General features: G+C 41.1%; 1 protein-coding gene across 1 annotated transcript in view; it reads right to left on the reverse strand.

Annotated features, from left to right (window-relative positions):
- LOC126416294 (dipeptidase 1-like) overlaps nt 1-26,878 on the reverse strand; it is a 306,787-nt gene that overhangs the window by 126,825 nt on the left and 153,084 nt on the right. The window contains exon 7 of the mRNA XM_050083947.1: nt 25,735-25,911. Coding sequence (XP_049939904.1) covers nt 25,735-25,911 — 177 coding nt within the window. The remainder of the gene's footprint in view (nt 1-25,734; nt 25,912-26,878) is intronic.

Consider the following 26,878-nt stretch of genomic DNA (forward strand, 5'->3'; position numbering starts at 1 on the left):
CCCGTGGTTAGGGCGCGGGTGCCGCCCCAGGCTTCGATCGCTCCCCTAGGAGGCCTCCTTACGACTCGAGGGCCATCGCCCGCCGCCCCTGCTAATATCACCGAGACGCGCGCATTTTGCCTCGCCCCCGTTTTCTGCCTACTCCCGAATTTCGCTGTCATACCTACCACTCAGGTTAACGTCCCCTGTCGTGTTCAAACTTAATAAGGCACGTAATTGGCCACTTTTGGGATAATACCGAGAGACCAATGTTAGGTCCTATGGCAGTTCTGGATTTTTAGGTTCTGTACCCGACTACCTTCACCCGTCGTGCATTTTTTATGTTCTCTGATCGTTTGCTAGAAATGTGGTCCACATTCACCACAATTCTTCCATCTAGGGCTTGCCACGAATCTTCGCATCAATTCCGATATTCGTACTGGCTGTCTTCCATGGTCCTTAACAGTCTACATGTGAAAGATTCACAGGCGAGCGCCGCTTACCAAAATAACATAACTTGTTACTAGCTACGAGCGGTGAGGCGTAGCGCCGTTTACCGATCCAGACTTGGACGTGGTTAAGTGGGAGATGTGACTCAGAGCTGGATGGTGACAGATGGTGGGCCGATATTACACTATCAAATTTCTTTGTCAAATATCTTTTTCAAAAATCTTTGTCAAAGATATTTGATGGTGTAATAGGAACTTTGTCAAATGTCGTCCAATGTTTTATCAAATCTAGGGCCTCGCTATAGATTTGATCAAAGAAATCGCTTGTCTTCTGTTCACTGCAATGTGACATGTTACCACATGGAGCGCTAGCATCGCTGCAGCGTTCTGTCGTCTGTAGTGTTTTTATAAACATTGCCGGTAAATATAATTGGTGTGTGCCGACAACTGCAAAATTAATAGAGATGTATGAAGCTGATGAGGCGCTTTACAACGTGAGGCACGCTGAATACAAAAATAAATTAAGAAGATAGGAGACCTCACCTGACCTAACCTAACATAACCCTCTCCTGTAGCAAGGAATCGGAGTGTTACAGTGAGCCTGTCTTCTGAAGATGTAGCAGTTCTTAAGTGAATATTGTGCTTTGTGATATGAGGATACACTTCACTGAGCACATACAGAAATGTATGCTCACCCATTCTCAAGTAATTGATGTACGACTTGAAGTCTTCCACTGTAAGCTCACGTAACAAGTTTTGTTGAATGCTTTTATCGTGTCGTCGCAAAACCCGCTGCTTCACCCAGATTAGATTAGTTTTTCGTTCCATAGATCCGTGCTGAGGAGATCCTCGTGGATGTGGAACATGTCAGTTTTTTTTAAAGCTGAAATAACAATACTAATAGTATGAATATATATAATACATCATTTGTTTCTATTAAAAATTCGTCAATGGAGTAGGAGGAGTTGGCCACTAGTAAGTCTTTCAGGCTCCTTTAAACTGATCTTTATTTGTAACAAAATTTTTTATGTTTGCTGGCAAATTATTGAAGGCGAGTGTTCCTGAGTGATATACCCCTTTTTGAACTAAAGTAAGTGCTTTTAAGTCCTTGTGCAGATCACTTTTGTTCCTGGTATTGTATGTAAGAAATGAGCTGTGAAAGATTCACAGGCGAGCCCAGCTTACCAAGTAACATAACTTGTTACTAGCTACGAGCGGTGAGGCGTAGCGCCGTATACCAGTCCAGCCTTGGAGGCGGTTAAGTGGGAGATGTGAGTCACAAGGGAACCTCCCCGTCGCTACCCCCTAAGATTTAGTTATAAGTTGGCACAGTCAATAGGCCTTGAAAAACTGAACACAGATCAGTCGAGAAAACAGGAAGAAGTTGTGTGGAACTATGAGAAAAATAAGCAAAATATACAAACTGCGTAGTCCATGCGCAATACAGGCAACATCAAGAATAGTATGAGCTTAGGAGCGCCGTGGTCCCGTGGTTAGCGTGAGCAGCTGCCGAATGAGAGGTCCTTGGTTCAAGTCTTCCCTCGAGCGAAAAGTTAAATTTTCTATTTTCAGACACTTATCAACGTTCACGCACTCACACATAATCAACTCCGCTCTCCAAAATTCCAGGACATATTCAGATTTGCTTCGACATAAGCAGGATCTGACGGTCTACACACGGAAAAATTTGAAAACGTTAAAAGCATATGTTTTGACAGTGCACAGGGAAAACTGTGCGACTGTGAAACTGTTGCATTCATTTGTTGCAGTTAATGTGACAAACTCTTATGTATTCATCACTTTTTTTGGGAGTGATTATCACATCCACAAGAAAACCTAAATCGGGCAAGGTAGAAGAATCTTTTTACCCATTTGCCAAGTGTACAAGTTAGGTGGGTCGACAACATATTCCCGTCATGTGACGCACATGCCTATCCACTGTGCCACCTTATAACTAAATCTGAGGGGGGTACCATGGGGAGGTTCCCTTGTAAGATTCGGTGGGCAGGTTTTTAGTTTCGATTGTGTCCACCAGAGTGCACTAAAGCAATAGAATGTTTTTCATAAGCTGTTCTAGTATTTTCATAAAGTGTTATTATGTCTTTTTGTGTATGTGAAATGTTATAAATGTGTTTTAGCTGTATGAATGATGCGTGAGTGTGGTTTAAGATTAATATGAAGTTTTTGTTTAACGAGTTATGTAGTGGGATTTAGTGTGGAAACATTTCGAAGAAGTATGGATGTGGACAAAGGGGATTTTTTGTAGAATAGATTTGTAAAGTAAGTTTATGGTGAAGGGAAAGTTAATTCAGGTGTAAATAACAATAGTAAATAAGTTTACGCATAAACAAAACTTTAGCATATTAGATAATTAAGTCGGTAAAAAGTGCAGTCGTTAGGTTTACTATTTTGCGATTGGTTATTGATGAAAAGCGCGGACTGACGCGGGAGAATGTTGTTTCGCTGTTGGCTGTTGAGTAAACTGACCAATGGTAAAGCAATATTGTTCGCGCGTCTTGCTCTGCTGATAAAGAAGACTTAGAGATCCTAGTGGATGTGGAACATGTCAATTTTTTTCTAGGCTCCCACCCTTCTAGAGAAGGGTGGGAGCCTAGCCATGAAACAGTTCGGACGTGTGTAGTAGTAGTTTCGGAGGAAATGATAAGTTGCTGGATCTAGCAGTGTTTCATACATCAAAAGTGTTGTAAAGTGATGGCATAATTATTCCGATGGGTGTGTAGAAATTTCGGAATTTTTAAGTGAATTTTGTGACGAAAAAAAGACATAAATTCCTCGGGGCGTATTGAGCAGGTCGGTGGCTAAAAACTGTGACTGCATTAGGTACCGACAAACTTAATATTTGTCGAGCATTCTCAGTCAAAAATAATCCATATTTTTGTAGCTATTACGTTTTCGGGAAATGAAACACCATAAAATTACTAACGTGAGTGAAAGGGATTGTGAGTGACTGTGTTAAGACTAGCACGGTCTTGGCAGTGATACTTGTTCACCTAAGTTTCAGAATATATTAATTAAGGGCCAAATTTCCCACCTTTCATTTCGTGTGAAAACTTTTCCCGAAACGTAGATTAGTGACTTTAATTGCAGCCTGGTTCACGTTGAAGTGCAGTAGGTTTCGCTCGGCCTCCCTACCGATGATCTGCTGAGACAATATTCACAGGTAGGTGCAGGTTCATCGTAAAGCGACGGAAGGAACCGCGCCGCCGCAGCGGCGTTCAATAAGTAATACAACAGATGTTTTTTCTCAGCCATTTCCGGCCGAAAAAATGCTAAATTTGTTGTGGGACATCGTGCAATATTCCCGCTTCAGCCCCGACAATTCTGTGAAGTTCCGATAAGCGGCCGTGCTATACGTAGCCTTCAAAATAGCGTCTGTAAGGGGCATGCGTTCCAGGCGGAGAGCTGTCATTGAGTTTCCTTTGGCAGAAAACCAGAGCAACACATATATTCATAGGCATTTGAAGACTGTCTACGAAGACAGTCTGGTAGTGGACAAAAGCACAGTGTGTTGGGCGAGACCTTTCTCATGATTGCAACAAGCTCGCGCAAACCTCTCCGAGCTTCTGCGTGCCAGCCGCACACAGCAGCGACTCCTGCGATGTTGGAACGTGCCGACACCTTCATTCGAGGTGACGGACGTATCAGAGCCAAACAGCTCGCTGCTCAACTGGAAGTCTCTATTGCCAGTGCTCACACAAGCGTCCAACAGTTGGGGCACTCAAAGGTGTGTGAACGCTGGTTCCTCGCCGCTTAACAGTGGACCGTAAACAGAATCGACGGACCATCTGTGCGGAATTGCGTGCCTGTAACGAGATTGATGAGGGGGATGATAGGAAGATTATTGAAGCAGCAAGATTTTGCCTCCGACGTCGACCAGTGGAGTGGTTCCATGCGGCAATACAGGTCCTACTTGTAAGGTAGCGTAAGGCCGTTATATTGAACGAAGATTGAACAGTAGGGTTTTGTATCCAAAGAGTGGAGAATAATACGATGTATTAGAATCCTTAATTAAACTAGCCTGCTTCCAGAAAAGGAAGTATTGCAATAAACATTGAATGCCCCTCGTATAAATCTCTATGATTATTTTATTCTAATAAATGCCATTTTTTCTCTTCTTTCCACAGTTTTTCATCTTTTATTATTGTGCCTGTCAGAAACTATTGTATTTAATATGTTGGTCGAAGTTTTGATTGTTATATACTATTGTTTTTATGCAGTTCTTAATGTTATGTATTATTCGAATGGTTCAAATGGCTCCTAGCACTATGGGACTTAACATCTGAGGTCATCAGTTCCCTAGACTTAGAACTACTTAAACCTGACTAACCTAAGGACATCACACACATCCATGCCCGAGGCAGGATTCGAACCTGCGACCGTAGCAGCAGCGCGGTTGATGACTGAAGAGTCTAGAACCGCTCGGCCACAGCCGCCGGCTATGTATTATTGTTTGAGTAGTTAGTAGAAATTGCCATACTGAACAATCTCATATGCGCTGTACTTCTTGGTTTAATTACCTCTCTCTAAGCGTTACAGCTACGGCCTTGTAATTACTGACAATTTTATAATGTTGTTGTAATGACCGATAGTGGTGTTACAAGCATTACCTGCTATTAGGCCATAATTCTCCGCCGTTCCTTGTAATTTAATAACTGTCCCAGCTCCCATCCTTCCACATTTTAAGGTTAATATTTACTGCACTATTTGTAATTTTGACTTGTCATATTAACAGTGAATTTAATGTAATGGTCCAAAATGTTATACTTTGTCACTTTCTATTTGCGGAAACTAGCAGTTTGGAACGTAACAGCTGCAGCCCTCATAGAATATCATTCTTTTATTAACAAAGAAATATGAAATGATCGTATGGCATTGTTGGCCGGGAGGCCCCATCTGGGGGAGTTCGGCCGCCGTATTGCCAGTTCTTTTTAGTTGACGCCACTTCGGCGACTTGCGGGTCAATGATGATTAAAGACACACAACACACCTACCGGTAATCGAACCTGGGTCCCGTGCGTGGTAGTCGGAAACGCTACCACTACGCTACCGAGGCGGACTCCTTTGGTAACAATTTTTTATGTATATGTCTGTCAAATAATACGTGTTTTAATAATCGTCGTCGTACCAGTTTGCCTGTTATGGGCAGATTGTCAATGACATCACCTACTGGGAAAATTGTGTGCTTTGGCCATTTAGCATTAATTTTGTCCGTTTAGGCACAGATGGTATTTCGAAATGTTTTAGGACATAACATGGAACTGTATATCTTTTCTGACAGGTACGTTTGTCAGCTTAACTCCATTGTTGTGCGTCTTTACATGTCTTATGAATAAGTTTATGTCAGTGATCAAATGATGGATTTGTCCCAGAATGTATAGTGATCAGATGATTGATTAATAGGAAGTAGACTTTAAAAAATCAAAAAAATAAAAAACACCACGAAGGAATTATCCGAATGGAACAGAAAATGGTAGACGTGATGTAAATGTACAAACATACAAATAATTATAATTTCAGAAAAACTGGATAATGTTTTCAAGGGAAAAAAGTTCCGGGGCGTCTCCAGACACTTCGGCCTAGAATCCCATTTACTGGAGCAGAACAGTCTACAGAGATGAGTCCCGCTTCGAACTGAGCACCGATGCCGAGTGAAGACGGTCTGGAGATGCCCAAGACAGCAGTGAGATAGCAACCTTTCCGTCACCCGCTATACGATCCGACAACACAGAGTGATGGTCTGGGATGCCATTTCTTTTCCTAACAGAATCCCTTTGGTTGTCCTCCTCGGCATACTTACAGTACAGCGATCGGTCGATGATGTTCTACGCCCTGTATTGTTACCCTTCAAGCAAGCAAGCCATCCTGGGCTTACATTTCACCAAGATAATGCCCGCCCGCACACAGTGACAGTTTCTACTGCTTGTTTCGCGCTTGCCAAACCCTACATTGGCCATCAGGGTCGCCAGATTTCTCCCCAATTGAGAACTTTTGGAGTGTTACAGGCAGGACCCTCTAATCAGCTCTGGAGTTTGATGATCTAACGCACCAGTTGGATAGAAGTTGGCACGATATCATCCAGGAGGATATGCAATAACTCTGTCAACTAATATCAACCCGAATCACTGCTTGCATAAGGGCTAGAGGTAGACTAATGCATTACTGACTTGCTCAGTTTATGAAACTCTTTGTTTTGGGAAAATTATCCAATTTTTTTAAAATTTTCGTAAAGTGTTTGTCTGTTTATGTTCATCACAACTACCGATTTCCGTCTCATTCGGATGATTCATTCGTGTTGACTCTTTTTTTGTCTTAGAGTGTGTATTGGTGACAGAGACTAATGTATTTACATTCAGGATATAGATCCACTAAGGGTTCTACTTGAAACACTCAACTTGTGGCACACTCCAAAATCTCTTTTAATTTATCGGTGGTTTGTCCATCTGACCAAAGGCTAAAACCCGTGCAGCCATTACACAGTAGCATATGCTTAAGCCCTTTTAACAGTTTAAATAGCACTTTTTGCTAATAATGAATCAAGGAAAATGTGTTTCTATCCTTGGTGTCAACCCACTGCTCGTTCGGCACACGCAGTTCTCTCCTGACTGCTGGTCACACATTGCCTCATACCTTATGGACATACCTGAGCAAACCCTTCCCCTTGCCGGAAGAGCCAACTGTTATAACCACCAACTAAAGTCCACATATTTATGAGAAGAACTTCGTTCCGTGCCTTAGGCAAGTCTTAGAGTCTCCATTGTTACAAACAGTGTGAATATTCATTCGCACTGATAAGACAGAAAAATCCATTTAATTTCTGCTCATTGCTGAGAAGTCTCGTTTACGAACACATTTTAATTGCTTGTATAATCCTTTCTTCCGGCTGCAGTGCCCTTTATCTACGAAGTGCCTGGTTGAGACTCATATGGTACTTGGCCAGTGTCAGAGATATCCAACGATAGTCATATTTATGCCATTATTAGCAAGAGTCGGTACTCCCTGAGGAAGTTAAAGCTACTACTCGTTCTCCTCCCTTCCCCATGGGGAAGACCCCTTATACCCTTCTGGCTGCGTCTAGTTTAATCACATTGTCAAATATGACAGCTTTTTAAGGTTTCGTTTCTGTCAATAAAAGCGGAACGCTTACAGGATGACTTTGTTGTCCGTCGGTGTGTCTGTCTGTGCGACTGCAAACACCTCTTTTCCTCAGTGACCGGTAGACGTATCAAGCTGAAATATATACCACATATTGAAATCTACGGTACATTGGCGGTATAAAAATTAAAGCTTCACAATCAACAGAGTCAAAAGATATGGCCATTTATGTCACACATTATGAAACTCGCAGACTCACTCACCAAAGCCTGTACGGTACTTACCATTGGTCTACAATCATGAAATTTGGCGAAAAGCAAGGTTTCACAGTATACGTAAAGGGAAAAAACCGCAAATTGTTACTTTGTAACAATGTCACACAATTTCTTATTGTCACTTGTTATCCAACTGTCTGTTCGTCCGTCTGTTAAGGCACTTTAACTCAGTAGAGGCAGACGTATTAAACCGAAATTTATATCACGTACTAAATTCTAAGTTTTCTTGGTAGTGTAATAAATGTAGGCTTGTAAGTCAAGAAAATCAAAAGATGCGGCCACTTATGTCACATCTTGCAAACTCACTTATCAAAACGTATAGGATAATTTTCTTTGGTCTACAGTTATGAAATCAGCTAAGTAGCACTCACAGTACAAGTGAAGGGACAAGTCCTAAATCTGCTAATTTTTAATTATATGACACAAAAATAATTTTTTGTCATTTGCTATCTGTGTGTCCGTTCTACCGCCCTATTTCTCAGGAAAGGGTAGACGTATGAAGTTGAAATTTATGGCACCTAATAAGGCCTATGGTGCCGTGGTGACGTAAAAATGTTAAGCTTTTAAGTCAGTGGAATCAGAAGATATTGCCATTTATGTCACGTATTTTGATACTCAGAAGCTCAGTCATTAAAACCCTTACGGTACCTCTCGTTGACCTAGAATCATGAAATTTGGCAAGAAGCAAGCTTCGCAATAAAACTAAATGAAAAAATAAAAAATGTTAATTTGCAATTATTTCATACAAAAATACGTTTGTTTCGTCAATTGTTAGAAGACTTCAAACTTAGTCAAAACATTCTCGAAAATGTTGAAATTCCTGGACCGATATTTTTCCAGTATCACTGTCGACATTTAAAAATCGTCGAGATTATACATTCCCAGGATGGATGAACGCGGCCTATTCGGAAAGTATATTCCTATCTGTCGCCAAATGGAAACCACTGTGAAAATCGAAAATGTTTTATTCGCAACAGTTAGCTACACCTTCCAGCTACTTCTCTACACAGTCGCCACTCCGATTTACACGTTTATCGTAGCGTTGTACCAACTTTCCAATACCCTCGTCATAGAAGGCAGTCGTCTCTGCTTCCTGCCAATTCTCTACGCTGGTCTACAACTCGTTGTCTATGCCAGAATGTTGTCTTCATAGCCAGCGGTTCATGTGAGCAGAGATGAATCTCAGGAAGAGTCAATTATGGACTCTATTGTGGATGATCAAGCACTTCCTGTCGAAAACGCTGCAGGAGCATCTTCATTGCCCGTGCAGAGTGCGGCTGAGAAATGTCATGCAGAAAACGCATGAAAGCTATGTTATGTGGGCTGCATGGCATCGGGCGAAACCTCACAACAGGCTCTCATACTTGCTGGGAGTGTAAGCACGTATCAAGTAGCTCTGATATGGATTATGATAACATCGCTATGGTCGCTTCTTTGTTTTTTTCGCGCCAGAATGAGCGAAGGAGTCATGTGGAGGTGTTTAACTGTGTGCTTGGTATGAAGATGTTAAGGAATCAGGCTAAGAGAACAAGTAAAATTTTGTGACTATAAAGGTGTTTGATGCTGTGTAAGCATTCGTGTACCTCACGAGACGTAATCTGCGGTTCGCGAATTCAAAAACCACGAGAACAATCGCGAGAATATGATTAGATGCCCGCGAGCATCTCATCCACGCCGGTAAATGAAACTTGGATTACCTATATTGCCCCGAACGCCCCATCTGGATTGCAGTGTGGGATGATGTATTGTGGTGTAGTGTTACTGTATGTATCAGTGTATCAACATATTTGTTATTTTGTGAACTGTGTAACAGTGCATCCCTGTTTAGTGCAAGTGTTAAAGAATACTTCAGTGGATTATACTAGGCTGAAATATAAATTTCGGTCATTGGCACTCCTTTATTCCCCTTGTTAGTTATCATATATTACAGCAATACTCAAATTGCTGCTCCTAGACTGCAAGGGAAGAAGCGAATGACGATTGGATTTACGAGGTGAGTGGGTACAATTAGCAAACACAGATGGAACAATAACCTCACCATCTCCCATTCACTTACATGACTATTGCGTTTTAGGACTTGCAATCTTCGGATAGGAGTGCCGATCGCAGTAACTGAAAAGTAATTTAATATTCAGTTAGTAGTGATGTCATAAGTGTTTTTGTCTGTGACGAACAAAAACGGGAATGCGCAGTGATACCATCATAAGATAGTATTACGGCAGTGCGGTGCAAAGAACGTGAGTCAGAGAAGTGGCAATGAACTTCCAACAAGTGACAATTGTGGCAGTTGGTAATACTGCATACAGCAGTACCATAGTGAGCTGACGTGTGAACAACTGAGCGTCGTGAAGCGTACTATATCCACACCACCGACTGAAGCTGGATGTTGACAAGTGAATGTGCAGCCGTTCAGTTATCGGTCGTACTGCGGCGCCACTGAAGAGCTGACGTCAAGACAGCAGAGCAACGTGGGCCGTGTGTAACCCCACCACTCATGCAAATAACCGAAGGTGTGTAATTCAATCGTCGTTCGCAGTGCGGCGCTACGGAAGAGTTGACGCAGAGAGAACGGAATATCGCAAGTTGCTGCAGCGCCTCATCTCCGTTCACGGCGGAACTAAGCATCTGAGATCATAGCAGTTCGGCGTAGTCTAGCATTGAGGCGCGGAGATCGAGATAACGGACCGTCGCGCGCCGCATTGCTTAGCGTCATCCTGTCCGCGCGGAATAGCAGCAGCGCTGACAGCGCTACAGCAACACGCGGCAGACACACAATATAGCATGCCTAAGTGTCGCGATGCTTGCGTAACGAAATTAACAACAATAGCGTACTCAGTAATAGGGATATGACTGAATTCGACTGAATTGTTGTATGTAAATCGTTTATTTCCCATAAAGAAAATTATTTATAGCTGTGGTTGCGCCCAAATAGATCTGAATTTCATTGCTTGTAATATAATTGCTTAACACACTAACGTTTCAAGGACTGATTACGCTGCTACTGTACATTTACTATTTGTTAAGGAATTTGGTTTTAAGTTTCAGCATTGCCAACATAAGTGCTATTGAGTTGTGTTATTATTGTATGTTTGAATAGGCTCTGTCAGATAAATTAGAGTTACGAAGTTATTTTATAGAAGTAGCGAGGGAAATAGACGTCAGTATGGATGGTATCTCAAGGATGCTTAATGAGGAACATCAGAAGGATAACGTAAAGGGGATAAAGCTGAAAGTAGATGACTATGACATGTCAAGTGATTCTGATACCATGATGTCACTTAAATCTGAACCTAAGGAAGTAGATATAGGGAAGATAAAGATGGAAGTGGTAAATGATGGGGTGTTAAATGACTCTGGTTTACCAGCATCACTGTATCGTGAAAATGAGATATCAAAGAATGAGGCATCACTTGATTGTAGTTTTGCTGATGCTAACATGGTAGATGTTGCAGGGAATTCTAGTGCAGATCGTTTTTCAGATTGGAATGCAGCTAAACAAGGATATCAAGTTCAAAACTTAAACTTGTATGGCCTATTGCAAGAGCTTTTGGTGTCTATTAAGAAAACTGAGGCATCTAATAAACAAATTAATGAGCAGATCAAGCAACTTAAGGCATCCAATGAGCAGATTAAGAAATAGATGGAACAGAGTAATAAAACTCAAAGCTTCCTGGTAGAGGAGATCAAAAGGTTCCGAGAAAATTTCCATTGCACAATTAAAAGATTTGATGATAAACTCCAGAAGCAAGATGAAAATCTGAATCAAGTGACAGATTAATTTAGAGATGAAATACGTAAGACAGAGGAGGATGCAGAAGTTGGATGGATGCAGAATCGGTAAGTACCAATATACAAAGGGAAGAAACGGAGCAATGGCATAAGAAGATTACTAATCAGATGACTGATGTTAAGAAGGAGGCAAACAAGCAGACGAACTTTGTGAAAAAGCCGGATGAAAATGTTTCACAGTTGGAGTTGGAGCAAAAGCAATATGTGAAGCGAGTAAATATTGTGAGTGCTGATACAGGAACCATGAAGCAAGAGGTAGGGGAACAGGTGGAAGCCAAGGTTAGCGCACTAGTGTGTGATACTGTTATAACTAACAACAATTTTGTATGGGTGCAAAATCTTATGGAGACTTTCAAAAAATTCAGTCCTAATGGGAATTGGCATGCACGTGATTTGTGGTGTCATATATGGAAGCAGCTGCAGGTACATGGGGATTAAGCGTTGGACGAGAATGTGAGACAGATGAAAGTTTTAAGAAGCCGTTCCTAAATGAATATTGGACATCAAGGAAACACAATGAGGTTCTAAATGAACTCTATCAGCATAGAAAGTATAGTTATGAACGTGGTAAAGGTTTAAAGAAGTTTTTTTTAAAAACTATATGATAAAAACATGTTCACAGTAAATGATAACAGCCAAACAGTTGCAGGATAAAGATTTATTGGAATCCTTGACCACGGTTTCGGTATATCTAAATATACCTTCATCAGAAGCAAAAATACACTAAAATCATATCCTGCAGTGGAGATACATAAAACAATAGTGCCAAAGGCGTCGTCAGTAGTAAAACATCATCTCTACTAGACAACTTGGAAGAAAGAAATCATGAGGTGGAATCTGAACAGAGACAGCCAAGAATTCTTAATGCAGCCAACAGGGACAAACCAGTAAATGACAGAAGACATGATGATCAGTGATGGTACAATAATGATCGAGGATCACATGGTCACGGATTCAGAGGAAGACATAGTGACATAGTGACTACAGAGGGAGAGGTGGTGGTGCTGCATTCTACAATGATAGGTATCAGAGAACAGGGTTCAGTTAACAGACTGAGCCAGAGGAAAAGTAGGTGCGATTCCTGATGAGGTCCGGTTAGGAATCCCAGAAACAGGACCACAGCCTTGGGCAACAGTTGAGAACCATAGACTAGAGAGTGATAGAGTAAGGAGAACTGGAGTTAAACGTGAAGAGAATGTAATGGAGCAGGTAGTAAAACATCAACGAAGAATGGCAGATAATGCAACAGGTAGTGGAGAAATATGTAGGATGGCTCATGTAAATTATGTACAGGTCACTAATTTTCAAAATGGACACGCAGAGGAGACTTATTGCCAAGGAAAAGATCTGCAACAATTGAAGGGAGATGATGTTCTAAGTAGTGATGGATTAACAGGTAGAGAATCACGCATGGTAGAGTTTGTTAAAATGTATGATGGTCAGGTACATAGGGAGCAAGAGTATGACGCTAGAAAGACGAGAAGAGATAGAGGAATATGTGCACAAGAGAATAAGCTTGAGGATTTTGATGAAATTGTTAGTTATGAGGAAGACAGAACTACAAAAGTGTTGTGTGCTGCCAATGAAAATTGTTCTGGTAACATGAAAGACTGTCAACCCAGTCACATTAGCGGATAATGTCAGAGGAAGGGAGGTATGATTGGTGTGAAGATGGTGACTGTGTACGTCTCATAGTAAATCATAAGAATTATAGTGTGTATGAGGTCACAGGTGATGTTGAGGACACTAACTATACTAATAAGAATGAAGGTGTGAAAATGCATTCTGATATGGGATCTCCAATGAGAATGTCGATGTTAAGCCAAGAAGATGATGAGAGCTATCAGAGTGAAAAGAGACTTACAGAAAGGCGTGCAAACGTGCAGCTTTGGGATAAGTGTGTACGGAGTGTTAGGAGTACAAGGAAAGGGAAGCCACTTGATAGAGCTTTGTACAGGCAATGTGCAGTAGCGCTTGAAGAGGATTTCGTGGCTGATAAAAGTAGAGCGTCGAGAGTGCTAACCATACGAAAATTGGAACAAGGGGATGAAGTCTTAAATGACTTGCTAAAGGAAGATGCTGATGATCTGGAGGAAGCTGTGCAACCAATAATAGAGGGAGAAATTATCAATGTAAAATATGACATCCTTCTAGATTCAGGAAGTCCAGTTAATGTAGTGTCACAGAGGTTGTACACAGCATAGTTGGAACAAGGTAGAGAAATACCAAATTTTCCTGTAGACGGTGTGTTCATTGTGGGTGCTATTGGTACAAAAGGTAAAAGTGTAAAGGAGCAAATCCTGATTACAGTAAAGTTTAATGAGAAGACTTACGAAGTTTCAGCTCTGGTTGTACCTGCACTGGCATTGCCTTTGATATTTGGTGTAGAGTGGTTAGCAAAACAGAAAGAGTACTTAGATTTTAGAAATGGGAATGTGAGGATAGTTAATAAAGAAGAAGAGGATGTTATTGCATTCAAGGGTGCCATGAAGGCATGTGAAGAAATTGGCCGAGAAAAAAGTTTTGCATTATGTTTTGAATGTCCCTAGTATGAGTAATGGAAACAGTTGCTGATAGTTGACACGCAGCGACACGGCGTCGCAGATCGTTACTGTTATTTGATTGCAGGAAAATGATCTATTTGTCATGTGTAAAGTTTAGTGGTTGTTTCGTGAACTCAAAACGTAAGAAGATTCAGTAGGAAGTCTGGTATAAAAAATGGGTTACTCGGCAACTTGACTGTCGATGTGAAGTGATGAGAAATAACCTCCCAACTCAAAATTGGCAGGCAAAATGCTTTTTTATTTTTGAGTTCTATGGAGACGACGCTATCAGCGAGTAATACAGGCAGGTTAAGTCTTTTAGTGTGAACGGCTCGTAACTTTTTGTCATTGTTCAGGAGACTACTGGCAAACTGACACCTGGGCTCTATTTCAGCAGATGTGCCCACTGTTTTAAATTGGTTAGCTTATACGGTTCACACTGTGATCTGCTTACTTTGGGACGGAACAGATCGATTGCATGTATAAAATCGACAACCGACTGACTCCTGAAGACTAAAACGCTTTTTGGCTCTTAAATGATGACGTAAATCGACATTCTCATAGAACTGCTTGAAACAGAACAGTTAGTGCTGAACTCTCTGCTGAATGGAATTGGATTTTCTGTTGGCGTCTGCCAGATAATGCTTCGTAGGAATTTTAGGTTGGAAATATGTTAGCCGTGTTGTATTTGAAGAAAGCGTGAAGTTTGTTTACAAAATAAACACGTTATATATTGGCAATATTTCTGTAAATGAATATTCAATTGACATAAAAAAAATTGGTAAAGAGACAAACTGTTGGCTTTCCACCATTGACAACGTAACCGAGTACAAAACTAATCATGTTCAGATACTGTGTACATGATAACGCATCTGGTCTGCTCAGAAACGCTTGAAGACGAATTGCGGGATGGTATGAAAGAAACAGGATACGTGTGAGTACACTCCCAATCTGTGTCCGATCGAAGCTTCTGCTCCAACTGCCTTGTCGTCTACGTGTCGGTAAACCCTTACCTTCCTTGCTTCTTCACCGAGCGAGGTGGCGCAGTGGCTAGAACACTGGACTCGCATGCGGGAGGACGACGGTTCAAACCCGTCTCCAGTCATCCTGATTTAGGTTTTCCGGATTTCCCTAAATCGTTTGTGGCAAATGCCGGGATTGTTCCTTTGAAAGGGTACGGCCGAGTTCCTTCCCAATCCTTCAATCCTTCACTAATCCGAGCTTGTGCTCCGTCTCTAATGACCTCGTTGTCGACGGGACGTTAAACACTAATCTCCTCCTTCCTACTTCATTGTGAAGGCCAAGATTTATACCAGGACAATCCTTATTTGTTTCTAGGCTATTATGTGTAAAAATAGGAATTCTTCAGATTTTTCAAGACTCGCAGACTGTGATTCGCGTTACGAGAAAACTTACAAGAAGAGGTACTGAATAGTTTACTATCTCACCGCAGTAAACGACATCCTGTAGCTGTTTCGAAACGGTTTGGGATATTTCATGAATCTTTAGAACATAACGTCTGTAGCACGTAATGTCTGGGTGTATCCTGAATGCTGCCTGTATTAGAATCGCAGCAAAAGACCGGTAGTGACCTTCAACTGGCCAAACACTGCGTACCATGAAACAGACAAGAAATAACATTGCCAAACTGTAAATTGAAACCAGAGGGCTGAGAGAAATAATTCACATCAAAATCTTTTATGACTGTCGAGCATAACTTCTAACCTTCCGTTCATAAATGGGACAAATATCAACTTGCTTCCTCCAGCAAAGAGCCTAGAAATGATAAAAAATAAAATTTAAATTGGACTGAACCCGTAACTGCAATTTACAAATGGCACCAGCGTCTCACAATGCTCTAGAAAAATATAAGGAGCTCTACCCTCTTGAACTGGAAAAGAAACGTATATGGACACTTATACCTCCTTATTGATTACGGCGATGTTATCCTGAAAGGCCTTTCTCAGGGAAGCTCACAGCTCTTAGAATTGGTTATTAATGCCTGTATTCGTTACATCTGTGATGTTTGACTCTTTGATCACATTTCACCAACATATGCAGAGCTGTCCTGGCTGCGTGCTGACAAGCACAGAGATTTTCGTACCCTCTGTCTTGTCTACTACCTTATCAGTGAACACTGTTCCTCACATATCTCCTAGACTTTAACGCTCTTGACTGAACAAAATGGGAGAAACACCTGTTCCCATCGGAGCAAAATCCTTTCCGTTCCACTCCATAGTTCAACCACTTTCTCGAAGTCCTTCTCAGTAGCAGGAAGCCTGACTCTGAAATAAACTCCCGCATTATATTAGAGAACTGAATAACATCTCCAGCTTCAGTCAGTGACATATTTACTAAAGAAACAATGAATACCGCTGTCCCTGTACGCACTCGTTACCCTTGTAGATTCCTCTTTCCAACTTAGTCTTTCTCATTTCCGGCTATTCCTAGGCGATGCAGTCTCCTTAAATTTCGCTTCTGCAGAGCTCGTTACATCTATTTTGTGCTCTCCTTGTGTCTCCAAGTATCTTTATAGTCACTATTGTCATTATTTTTATAATGTTAGTAGCAGCAGCTGCAATAATGCGGTTACTGCCGGTATTATCTTCACTTTTTCATAGTGAGTATAATTTACTCACACTGCCACTTCAGCCACTTAATTCATTTTAATACTAGTTGTCATATTAAAATTGTTATTTTTTAGGTAACTATGATATAAAAAAGATACTGTACGTGTGAAACTATGGCCCAATGGGGGAGATGGCCATATGTCCCTAATCGGATCAGGCTAAATAAATGCGAGGGCTGTTCGGAAAGTGAGGAACGATCGGTTGCGAAATGGAAACCACTGTGAATATCCGATGAGACTTTTCACAGACGTTTTGGGCAGTGTCTCTAGTATGCCCGTCGATCGCATCAAGACGCTGTTTTCAGTTGTGAGCGCACTGTGAGGGAGTAAAGGGGCCTAGAACAATAAAGGGGCCTAGAACAACATTGTCTCCCGCCAAGTAGGAGGGCCCGCTGAGAGGTTTCGCCTTAATGAATGCAGCCCACCCAACACAATTGCCACGCACTTCCTTCTTCATGGCAATTCTCAGCCACACTCTGCAAAGGCAGTGAAGACGCTCCTGCAGCCTTTTCACCCACAACACAGCCGTAATTGGCTCGTCCTGAGTATCATCTCTGTTCACGTGAAATGCTGGGTACGAACACAACACTTGGGCACAGGCTACACGCTGTAGACCAGCGTAGAGAATTATCGGAAGGCACAGGTGTTGGAAATTTGGTATAACGCTCCGTCAAATGTATACGCCTGAGCGGCGACTATGTAGAGAAGTACCTGGAAGGTGTAGCTAAATGTGCAGAGAAAATAGATTTGATTTTCACTGTTGTTTACATTTCACGACCAACCGTTCCTTACTTTCCAAATAACCCTCGTAAATTAAATGAAAAATGAGCAATAGCACTGAATTCAATGAAAAATTGGAACACAGAATAGTATCACAGGCAGCAGGAGGTTTGCGGAGTGGCAAACGTGCCCTGACGTAGCCGCTGGCTCCAAGAGCGGCCCTGACGACACTATACCCAGAAATGCAGCACTGCGAGGGTAACATGAGTTACGTTATTTCACAGGTTACGAAGAGTAATGAGAAACTAGATCCTTCACTTCCTGATAAAAGTTAATCCTGATACAAATCGGACGTCGGCTGTAAGCCTAATAAATGGTTATTCAATAAAAGTGTGATGCAACAGTTAGAAGCTGATTTATTTATTTATGTTTTTTTTGAGGCGTCCACGACCTATCACGATATCCAGTGACAGACGCCCTGACTAAATTTATTATACTGTACACATATTCTTAGCTTTCCTTGTAAATCACATAACCGCCCCATCATTTGTTGTTGTAGTTCTCCCATCCAGCGAGCTACTCGGGAAATTTTAACTTAATGGCTTTAATGACATCCAGCTTGTAAGTATGGAGTCTTTCGATCACATCACAAAGAAGGGCTTCGCATTATCACTGAAATAAAACTGAACTCATTCGAGGAACGTAAAATTTGAGGTCCCACAAGGATTGATACCCGGCCCATTCCTGTTGTTCTTCCAACAATTCAAGCACGCTTTGAAAGCTGTAATGTTTGTTTACAATTGTAGCACACCAATCAAGGAATCTAATTCAATATTACCAAGTAAACTTAGATGATACATAACAGTTCAATGACTCCTCTAGAACAAACAGTTGACCTCATAATCTCAGAAAGATTCATATTGTGCGATTTACCACACCTAGAAACAACATGCTAGTTGACATTAGTAGTCAGAAACTGTGTACAGCACCGACTGTACCGTTTATCGGCGATTGCAGTGGATCATGAGTTAAAAGTGGAGTAGATAAATGAACCAGGAAACTCCGTTCCGCATTGTTTGTACCTCTATTTGCGTTGGTTTATATTTTACATATTTTCACTCTTTCTTGTTATATGGACTTATCTTGTGTGGCAGTCGACCTAAAATAAATAAAGTATTTATTCTGTACGAGCGAGTAGTAAAAAAATTGGCTAAAGCAGATACTGTACATCTTGGAGAGGCTTCCTTGAAATTCTTTCGCCAATATCTTGTACATTTAGTTCTTAATGGTATTTGCAGTTAATAGTAAATACTAGTTTTAGTTGTAGCTGAACTGTGATTTAATCGGTTGCAAGACATAACACAAAGATAATTGTCATAAATACTTGGCCTTGGCTTTTTTGTTTTGGGTTCAAAGTGTAGTCGCGGAAATAACTGGCAATCGTTTAATATAAGTAAGGCTGTATCGCTTTTTTCGATGTAGCCACCTACCTGTTAATTTACTACGGGCGGTTTAGATTTAGTAGGTATTATCAGAAATAGCTTTAAACATGTAGTGACTGTTAAACGCACCCTTGACGTATCGACAAGTCATGGTTCTTTTAGATTGTGGAATAGCTTACACCATTCTACATTCCTTTTAGTTCTGCTTGTTTCATTTTGTTTAATACGAAGAATGAATCAACGAATGACCGCCTGAATGCCCATCCAGTTTTCTGGACAATATTCCTTATAGTCCTGGACATCACTCGGTGTCAAATCAAATGTTGTGTGGGCTCAAAGAATCGCCTTTGGAAACTTGTGTACGTTTTCGTGACATCTTTGCAGGTTTTCGTAACCTTTAAGAATGGCTACTGGACAATCCACCGTTGACAGTCGCAGGAAAGTCTGAACGCATTGTTTAGCAGTTGGAGATTTATCTACTGGTAATCCCCTCGCATGCTTCTGTTTTGGCGTTACTTTCACACGTCATATCCACCGATAATTAATGATTAATACAATAGATACACTTTCATTTTGAGTTGCAATATTTAACAAGTGCACTGCCTGACCTCTTAATAAGGAAATCTGGGTCGGTATAGTTTACTTATTGCTGAATATACAAAGTATGGACGAAATTGAATAGAAAAATTTGTATTTTTGTCATGTTAGTAGAACTTTTACATTATTTTTCAAGGCGTTACTGATGTTTAAAGTATCAATATTAGGGGGCTTTCATTGTGCAAGAAATTCATCCAAAGACAGCGAAGGAGTAGGAAATAAAAGCTAAGCGGATGGGGTAAGAAATTTGAGGAAGTGTTGGCTATAGATGAGAGTCACTTGGGGAGCTGAGATGAAACATCAGAGGAAGTGTTAGAGGTCGGAAGACCACAGGCAAATACTTTTCGGGAGAATCCAACTTCAGGGTGCCAATGATAGTTCTAATTTTCGATTAATGAGGAGATGGTTCCTTTGAGAAAGAATCCTTCCTAAATCCAATCTTGTGCTTCGTTTATAATGACTTCATTGCCGCTTGGGTGTTAAGCTCTTCATCTGTATCTACATCTGCACCCACAAGATACATAAGGGCGTGTGGTGAAGGGTACTTTTGATACCACTATCTCTTTTTCCCCTTTTCCTCTTCCACTGACAACTGGTACAAGCTATGGCCGACAGTCCACGCCTCCTTAAGAGGCGATTTTTTCGTCGTGACCATTTCACGAGACGTATATTGGAGAAAGTAATATGTTACCTGACTCCTCTTCCTGGAACATATGCTGTCAGTATTTCAACTATACATCTCTCCGTGATGCACGGTGCCCCTTTGTTGCATCTGCCACCTTCCATTTGCCACCGTCTACTTAATTTTCTCGCCCTTGCTAAATGATCCAGTGATGAGATGCATGTGAGCTTCATTGGATCTTACCTATATCATCTATTAATCCAGTTTCGTGTGGGTTTCAGACTGATGAGCAATACTCAAGTATGGTTAGAATAATTATTTCCTTAAGAGTCTCCCTATGTACCTCAGTCCGGCATTTTCTTTTCCTGCTGTTTGTTTTATGCGATCTTTACATTTTAGGTTCCTGTAGAAGCTATTCCTATGCATTTTACGGAAATTTTATCGCCAGTAGCATGAGTCTTTTCGCCTATTTATGTTTAGTTCGTTACATTTATTTACGTTTGTGTTTTCCTGCATTTCACCATAGTCTTCCGGCGTTCCAGACAGGACAGCAGATAGCAGAAACGATCAGATACCGCTTGAAGAATTTTGACATCATCCACTACACCGTTTAGACACTGTAAGCTGTAACAGCCCTTCACATCTGTCGATTTCGTCCCATTAAGACGATATTAAGTTCTACCTGCAAGAAAGCTGTGGCTTCATTCACAGATCACTTCCTGTTCTCCAGGGGGAGCAAGAATGCGGCTCGCGATCCTTGCTGTGGCTCACGGGCCGTAGTGCTCAGCCTGGATGCACAGTTCACTCACTGCCACGCCATGCTGTCTGAGTGGGTGGAGGGGGAAGGGGAAATTACGAGTGTGTTATTTATAGTTGGTAGTGCACTCACACTGAGTATGACTTGCTTGCATAGTTTGTATTTCTCAACAACAGAAATCACAAACGAAATAGATTTTCAATATTATTTAATTATTTCTGTCGCATTGAAGACATAATATAATTTTATCTGGTAAAAAACTGTTGGCTTACGGGCAGATGCAGACAGTTTCACAGATTTTCTTCAGTTTCATAAAAAGAAAAATTATCTTTTACACAAATATGCTGATCGAAATATTGCAGCACATTTTTAACTTCATTATGGAGATGTGCAAACTCTACCTGGGCAAAAAATGTAGACGTTCTTGATAGGTTTAACGTAAAAGGATTTAAAACTGGAATTACAGTGTAGAATAATCAGTACCATCCGGATTGCACATGGGCGTTTCGACTGAAATGGCTAATCTTCTCGGAAACAGTTGAAAAACAAATGTACGATTGACAGCGTCCTCAGAATGTTTAGAAAACTATCCCTGTAGTTATTTCAAGGCCACAATGAATTCTTCAAAACCTCACATACCCTTTTTTTCATACTTTTCTTTCCATATTTCGCTTGCACCTCTATTTTTTCTTGAGATGAATTTTAGCAAACACAAGCACTTCTCGGTGAGTATCTAGACGTGTTTGCTCAAATCTCTTTTTGTGAAGGGAAAGGTCGTGAGAGCGAAATATACATCAACGGTGCGAAAACAGTGTTCACAAAAGTATCAGGAAGAGACATCCGCCAGAGATGGACAAGGTGGAAAATATAAATACAGTAACATTCATAACCAGTATCCACAAATACAGTATTTTAAAGAAATAAACAAATTTATTCATGACTGCATTGCAGATGATATGCTGCCAAATGACGCAAAGGGCCACAAAAAGGCCGACGTGTAAAAATCAATTTCCACTAATAATATAATTTTCAGGTCAGCAATCTAAATAAATCAAACGAAATGCACGTGTTATGGTGTTTAGGCCTAACCGAGGATGATATTTCTATTGTATATTACAGAAAAAGATCGAACCGCAAAAAATTTCACACAGATGTCAAAACATGCTTGGCAAATAAAAAAGAAATAAACTGTATTTTGTATAAGGTGGGATTTGAAAAAAAATAGCAAATTTTATATAGCTTTGGTTTACTGAAAAACAATTGAAACTACTTCTTTAACTATTTTCTTTACTAAATACGTCCTACAGAAGTTTCCCTGACAAAGACAATTCAAGCTTAACCTATGCATTTATTACCCACAATGTAGAAGCCCAACATAATCTGACTGCTATATATTGACAACATGATTTCCAATAATTAGCGCAAAAGAATGGCACTGAATTCCAAGAAATCCTAAAATAAAACCAATTCAAAGAAAATGAAATTACAGAAATATGAAACTACCTCCAGCTCTGTTAATTGCTAAACTCATTTCAATCATGAATCTCGATAGTGGAAACCCCAGTCTTTTTCAGAAGTTGCTTACCTCAGAGAAAATCTTCGTAACACGAACAAAAGCAATTACAGCAAGTAGCAACAATAGCCAGTTAAATATAAAGATTCTGACCACTATAGACTCCAATTACTAGGACGCATATGGTTAGCGAAAGAAAGATTTTGTTGAAGAGCAAACAATGTATTTAGAAAATTTTACCATATTCATGTGACATCCAGTTCCGAAAATTATATAGTTGTCAATAATTCCACTGCCCAAGCATTATTAACCATCCATCCTCCTACATTTCCTTGAGTATTTTCTTATAAACATGTCATTTCATCTCACCATACAACGCATATCCTACCAACACAGAGTCTCCACTAAGAATATCATGTCCCTACACTTCCATATCCACTCGCTAACTGCCAGTCCGTCCAACCACAGAATCTCTTCCCGAGGGGGCAGAGCGCTGTCAGCGATATTAACACAGTCTATAGTGCTGCCAATAAACAGGATTCTTACACAATGTATAAATAACTGGCTAAGGAGCTGGGAAACTAGAGACCAAATGCAGTAAAAATGTATAATTCATAGCTTTAAGACGACGATAACGATAGTGCTAAATTAATATGGCGTGAGTTGATATTTATATCTGCTACATCTACATCTATATGCATACCCCTCAAGCCACCGTACGGTGTACGGCGGAGAGTACCTTGTACTAAATATGTTTCACGCCACACGCAGATAGAGCGAGGTAAAAGGACTGTGCTTATGCTTCCGTACGATCCCTAATTTCTCATACCTTATCTTCGTGGCCTTTACGCGAAATGTACGTTGGCAGAATTAGAATCGTTGCGCATTGAGCTTCAAATCTTGGCTCTACGAATTTCCCGAATAGTGTTTCGCGAAAGAATCGCTTGTTAATCTAACCTACCGCTAACAAATGGAGCAGTTACAATCTTGAGGCCGCGGTATGCAGAGTGAAAGGAAACAGTCGGCAGAGCGTAGGGCTGGTCGCTGCAGCGCGTCACGTGGGTGGTTAACGTCAATTAGCGGCTGGGCTTTGAATCCGTGGGAGACAACGCTGCGGGGCTGGCGCTGTTTTAACCTGGCCGCAGTAGCCGCCGCACAGACGGGTGTCCGCTGCTCTCTCGCTGCACTAGGCTGCGGGGGGACTTCCGAAATGTAGACGATACCCGGGGATCGGCATAGCTTACCGTGCCATTCGCGCCCAATGAGTGCGCCTCGGAAAGGCAGTTCTGGGAAAGTCGTCATTATATTTTTCCAACCTCCCCATTGTTGTAGACTATGACATCTCGGAGACACAGGGCTGCAGTGTGTCTTACTACGCTGAACTTAACTGATATCCATCTGGGTAGCAGAGTGGTCAGCGTACCTGGCAGCCATGATGAGAAGCCGAGTTCGATTCCATGTACTATCAGGGATTTTTCCTTGTGTGTGTGGGTGTGGGGGGAGGGGGACCTGGGCACTAGGCATCTCCGCACAGTAAACGGTAGGATGCCGCACGCGAAAAATGCGAAAATTTTGTTGTTGATGATCGTGCAAATGCAATGAAGGAAATAATTTATAGAGAGTTTCAGATGGCGAAGAGTAACTTTCGAAGTACGGGTGTATAAAAACTGAGATCTTGGAGTCAGTAATGTTTATTCTGTTTGTAAAAATTCCGAAACACTGCTTTTCCAATTTTTTATTACATGCTAGTAACTGTGAAAAAACTGTTAAAACACTTCAGGACAAACCAAGCCAATTTTCAGACATTACCCAATAGTGGAAATTTTCGTGTTTCAATTTAACTTTCATCAAATGCATAAATTTATATACTCTTTTTTCTGTTTTTCGTCTTTTCCGTAGTTTCTTTAAATTCTTATAGGTATGTACCGTCTGCGACAAATGTGGGTGAAAGAACGCCATAAATCGGCCGGCTGGAGTATGGAAACTTCCGAATACATCTCAAGGACCACACAAATGAGTTAACAGCGCTGAAAATGGTAACTAACACCGAACGATAAGCACATTACGAACTTTGTGCCAGAAAAGTTGGTTTTAACCTAAAAAACAAGTGAAAGACACGACAAAATGTAATATAGCAGCATATTGTATCTACCACACAGTATTTTTATTCTTTGTATAAAAGGGAACGTGTATTACAGGGCACTGATGATGCTTCCGAAATGAATAAGAGAAACGCGTATGGCAGTAAACAATTTGCCATCAATTAGTTTGCATAGACGGTGCATACTTCCACGAATATCAGTTTCTAGTTTGAACATGTAATTTCATTGTAATTTTATACTTTGTCTGTATCCATTTCGCAGTTTATAAAATACTTACGCATTTTATGCATTTCCTAGGAAAAGCATCGAATTAATATTTATTAAACTAAACATTTTTCCAAGAAGTTGTAGGCATTTTACGTATATCCTAGGCATTCCATATAGTGCCTTAAATTTACACTTTCCTAGAAAAAAATACACGATATTTATCTAAATATTTAATTAAATAATATGTTACTTCTACTGCTGCCAGATGTACACGTGTTTTTATTGAAAGGATCAGTGTCACGAGGAAGAGATCTCTTAGAAACATTTTATGAATTTTCAGTTAAAAATATTTACTACACTTTTTTATCCAATACGCTAAAATTAGTTTCATATAGGGCTTTGAGGACTTACTCAGTGAGGAAGGAGTGCGTGACCGGTTTGGAGGGGGGGGGGGGGGGGGTACCGAATACGAATCATGCCTTACCCCAAAGATATCAATTCAGTGTCAGTTTCAAGCTAGGCGGAACATGTAACTCATCTCACTAGCTGGAAGTATGCCCAGAACCATTTGTCCTGATATCTGAAAACTATTTGTCGTTCACCGCAAAACTAATGCAAGCTGCTTCACCCTCTCTCATCACAGATCCTGGGCAATCTCTTGTTCTTGGCTACCGTACTTCTATTTTTCCATTTTGACTGTTATAACTCTTACATCATTACACAGATATGAAAAGGCTCGCAAGAGTTTGCCCATATCTCGATGGACGACGGTTGATGGACTATCAACATTCTAACATTCTAGATGATTCCAGGCGAAGTCTACAACACAACGCCTTGCCGTCTGCCACCATACCGAAAAGGGATACTACATTCCTATATTAGACGTGTCGAATACGGTTGCTCTTGAGTGTAAATGGAGGGGTTTGATAAATTAGAATCGTTTTTAAAAGAGAGGGCGGGTAGAAAGTTTGGCTGTTGAGCAGGACAGTCTACTCACCACCATCTTGAGCACGTCGTCGCGCACATTCCTGTGGTGTTGGCAGATGGCGTACGCCGACGAGTGGGAGAAGATGACGGGAGCAACGGAAGCGTTGATGGCGTCGATCATCGTCTGGTGCGACACGTGCGCCAGGTCCACCATGATGCCCAGACGATTCAGTTCCTGCACCACCGTCTAGAAAAATAGCATTGTATTGACATTATGGCTGCAGACCAGATCGGTAGCTTACACTAGGAAGGCCCACTTTGTTACTGAACCGTTTTCTTCAGAAAGGACAAAAGTATGACGACAATTGCGCTATAGTTGTAGGTGATCAATGAATGAACTAAACTGACGAGCAAGTCGCACTTTGCAACTGGTTGGCTCAGTGCAAAATAAGTAAAATAAGTTTTCTTTACTCTCATTCTGGAAACGAACTTGTCAAAGAGGGTGGAGGAGCGGACGGACAGAGATTCAGGGCACTCTCTTGTCTTCGAGGTGGGAAACTGACCCTAAAGGCGGAAGAATCAGCAAGGGTCAACGGCATGAGGACGCAGAAGGCAATGGAAACCACTGCGTTAAAGTCACATTACGTGTATCCACACGATACGTGGCCCGTAATTAAAAAAGTGTGATGATGATCTCTCCATTGGCAAAAGATTCCGGAATAGTCTCCCATTCGGATCTCCAGGAGGGGACTGCCAAGGGGGAGGTGGCCTTGAGAAAAGTTTGAATAAGTAAAGGCACGATAACGTTCTACGAGGCGGGGCGTGGAATGTCAGAAGCTCTAACATGGTAGGGAAGCTAGGAAAACTGAAAAAGGAAATGCAAAGGCTCCATCTACTCGTAGATATAGTAGGGGTCAATGAAGTAAAATTGAAAGAAGACAAGGATTTATTGTCAGATGGTTATAGGTTAGTAATACCAACAGCGCAAGAAAATAGTACAATGGGTGTAGGATTCGCTATGAATAGAAAGGTAGGACAAAGAGTGTGTTAAGGTGAACAATTCTGTGATAGGGTTGCTCTTATCAGAATAGACAGCAAACCAACGTCGACAACGATAGTTCAGATATATATGCTGACGTCGCAAGCTGAAGATGAAGTGATTGAGGAAATATATGATAACATTGAAAGCCTAATACAGTACGTAAAGCGAGATG

Source organism: Schistocerca serialis, chromosome 8 (assembly GCF_023864345.2).
Source record: "Schistocerca serialis cubense isolate TAMUIC-IGC-003099 chromosome 8, iqSchSeri2.2, whole genome shotgun sequence".
Lineage (NCBI taxonomy): Eukaryota > Metazoa > Arthropoda > Insecta > Orthoptera > Acrididae > Schistocerca > Schistocerca serialis.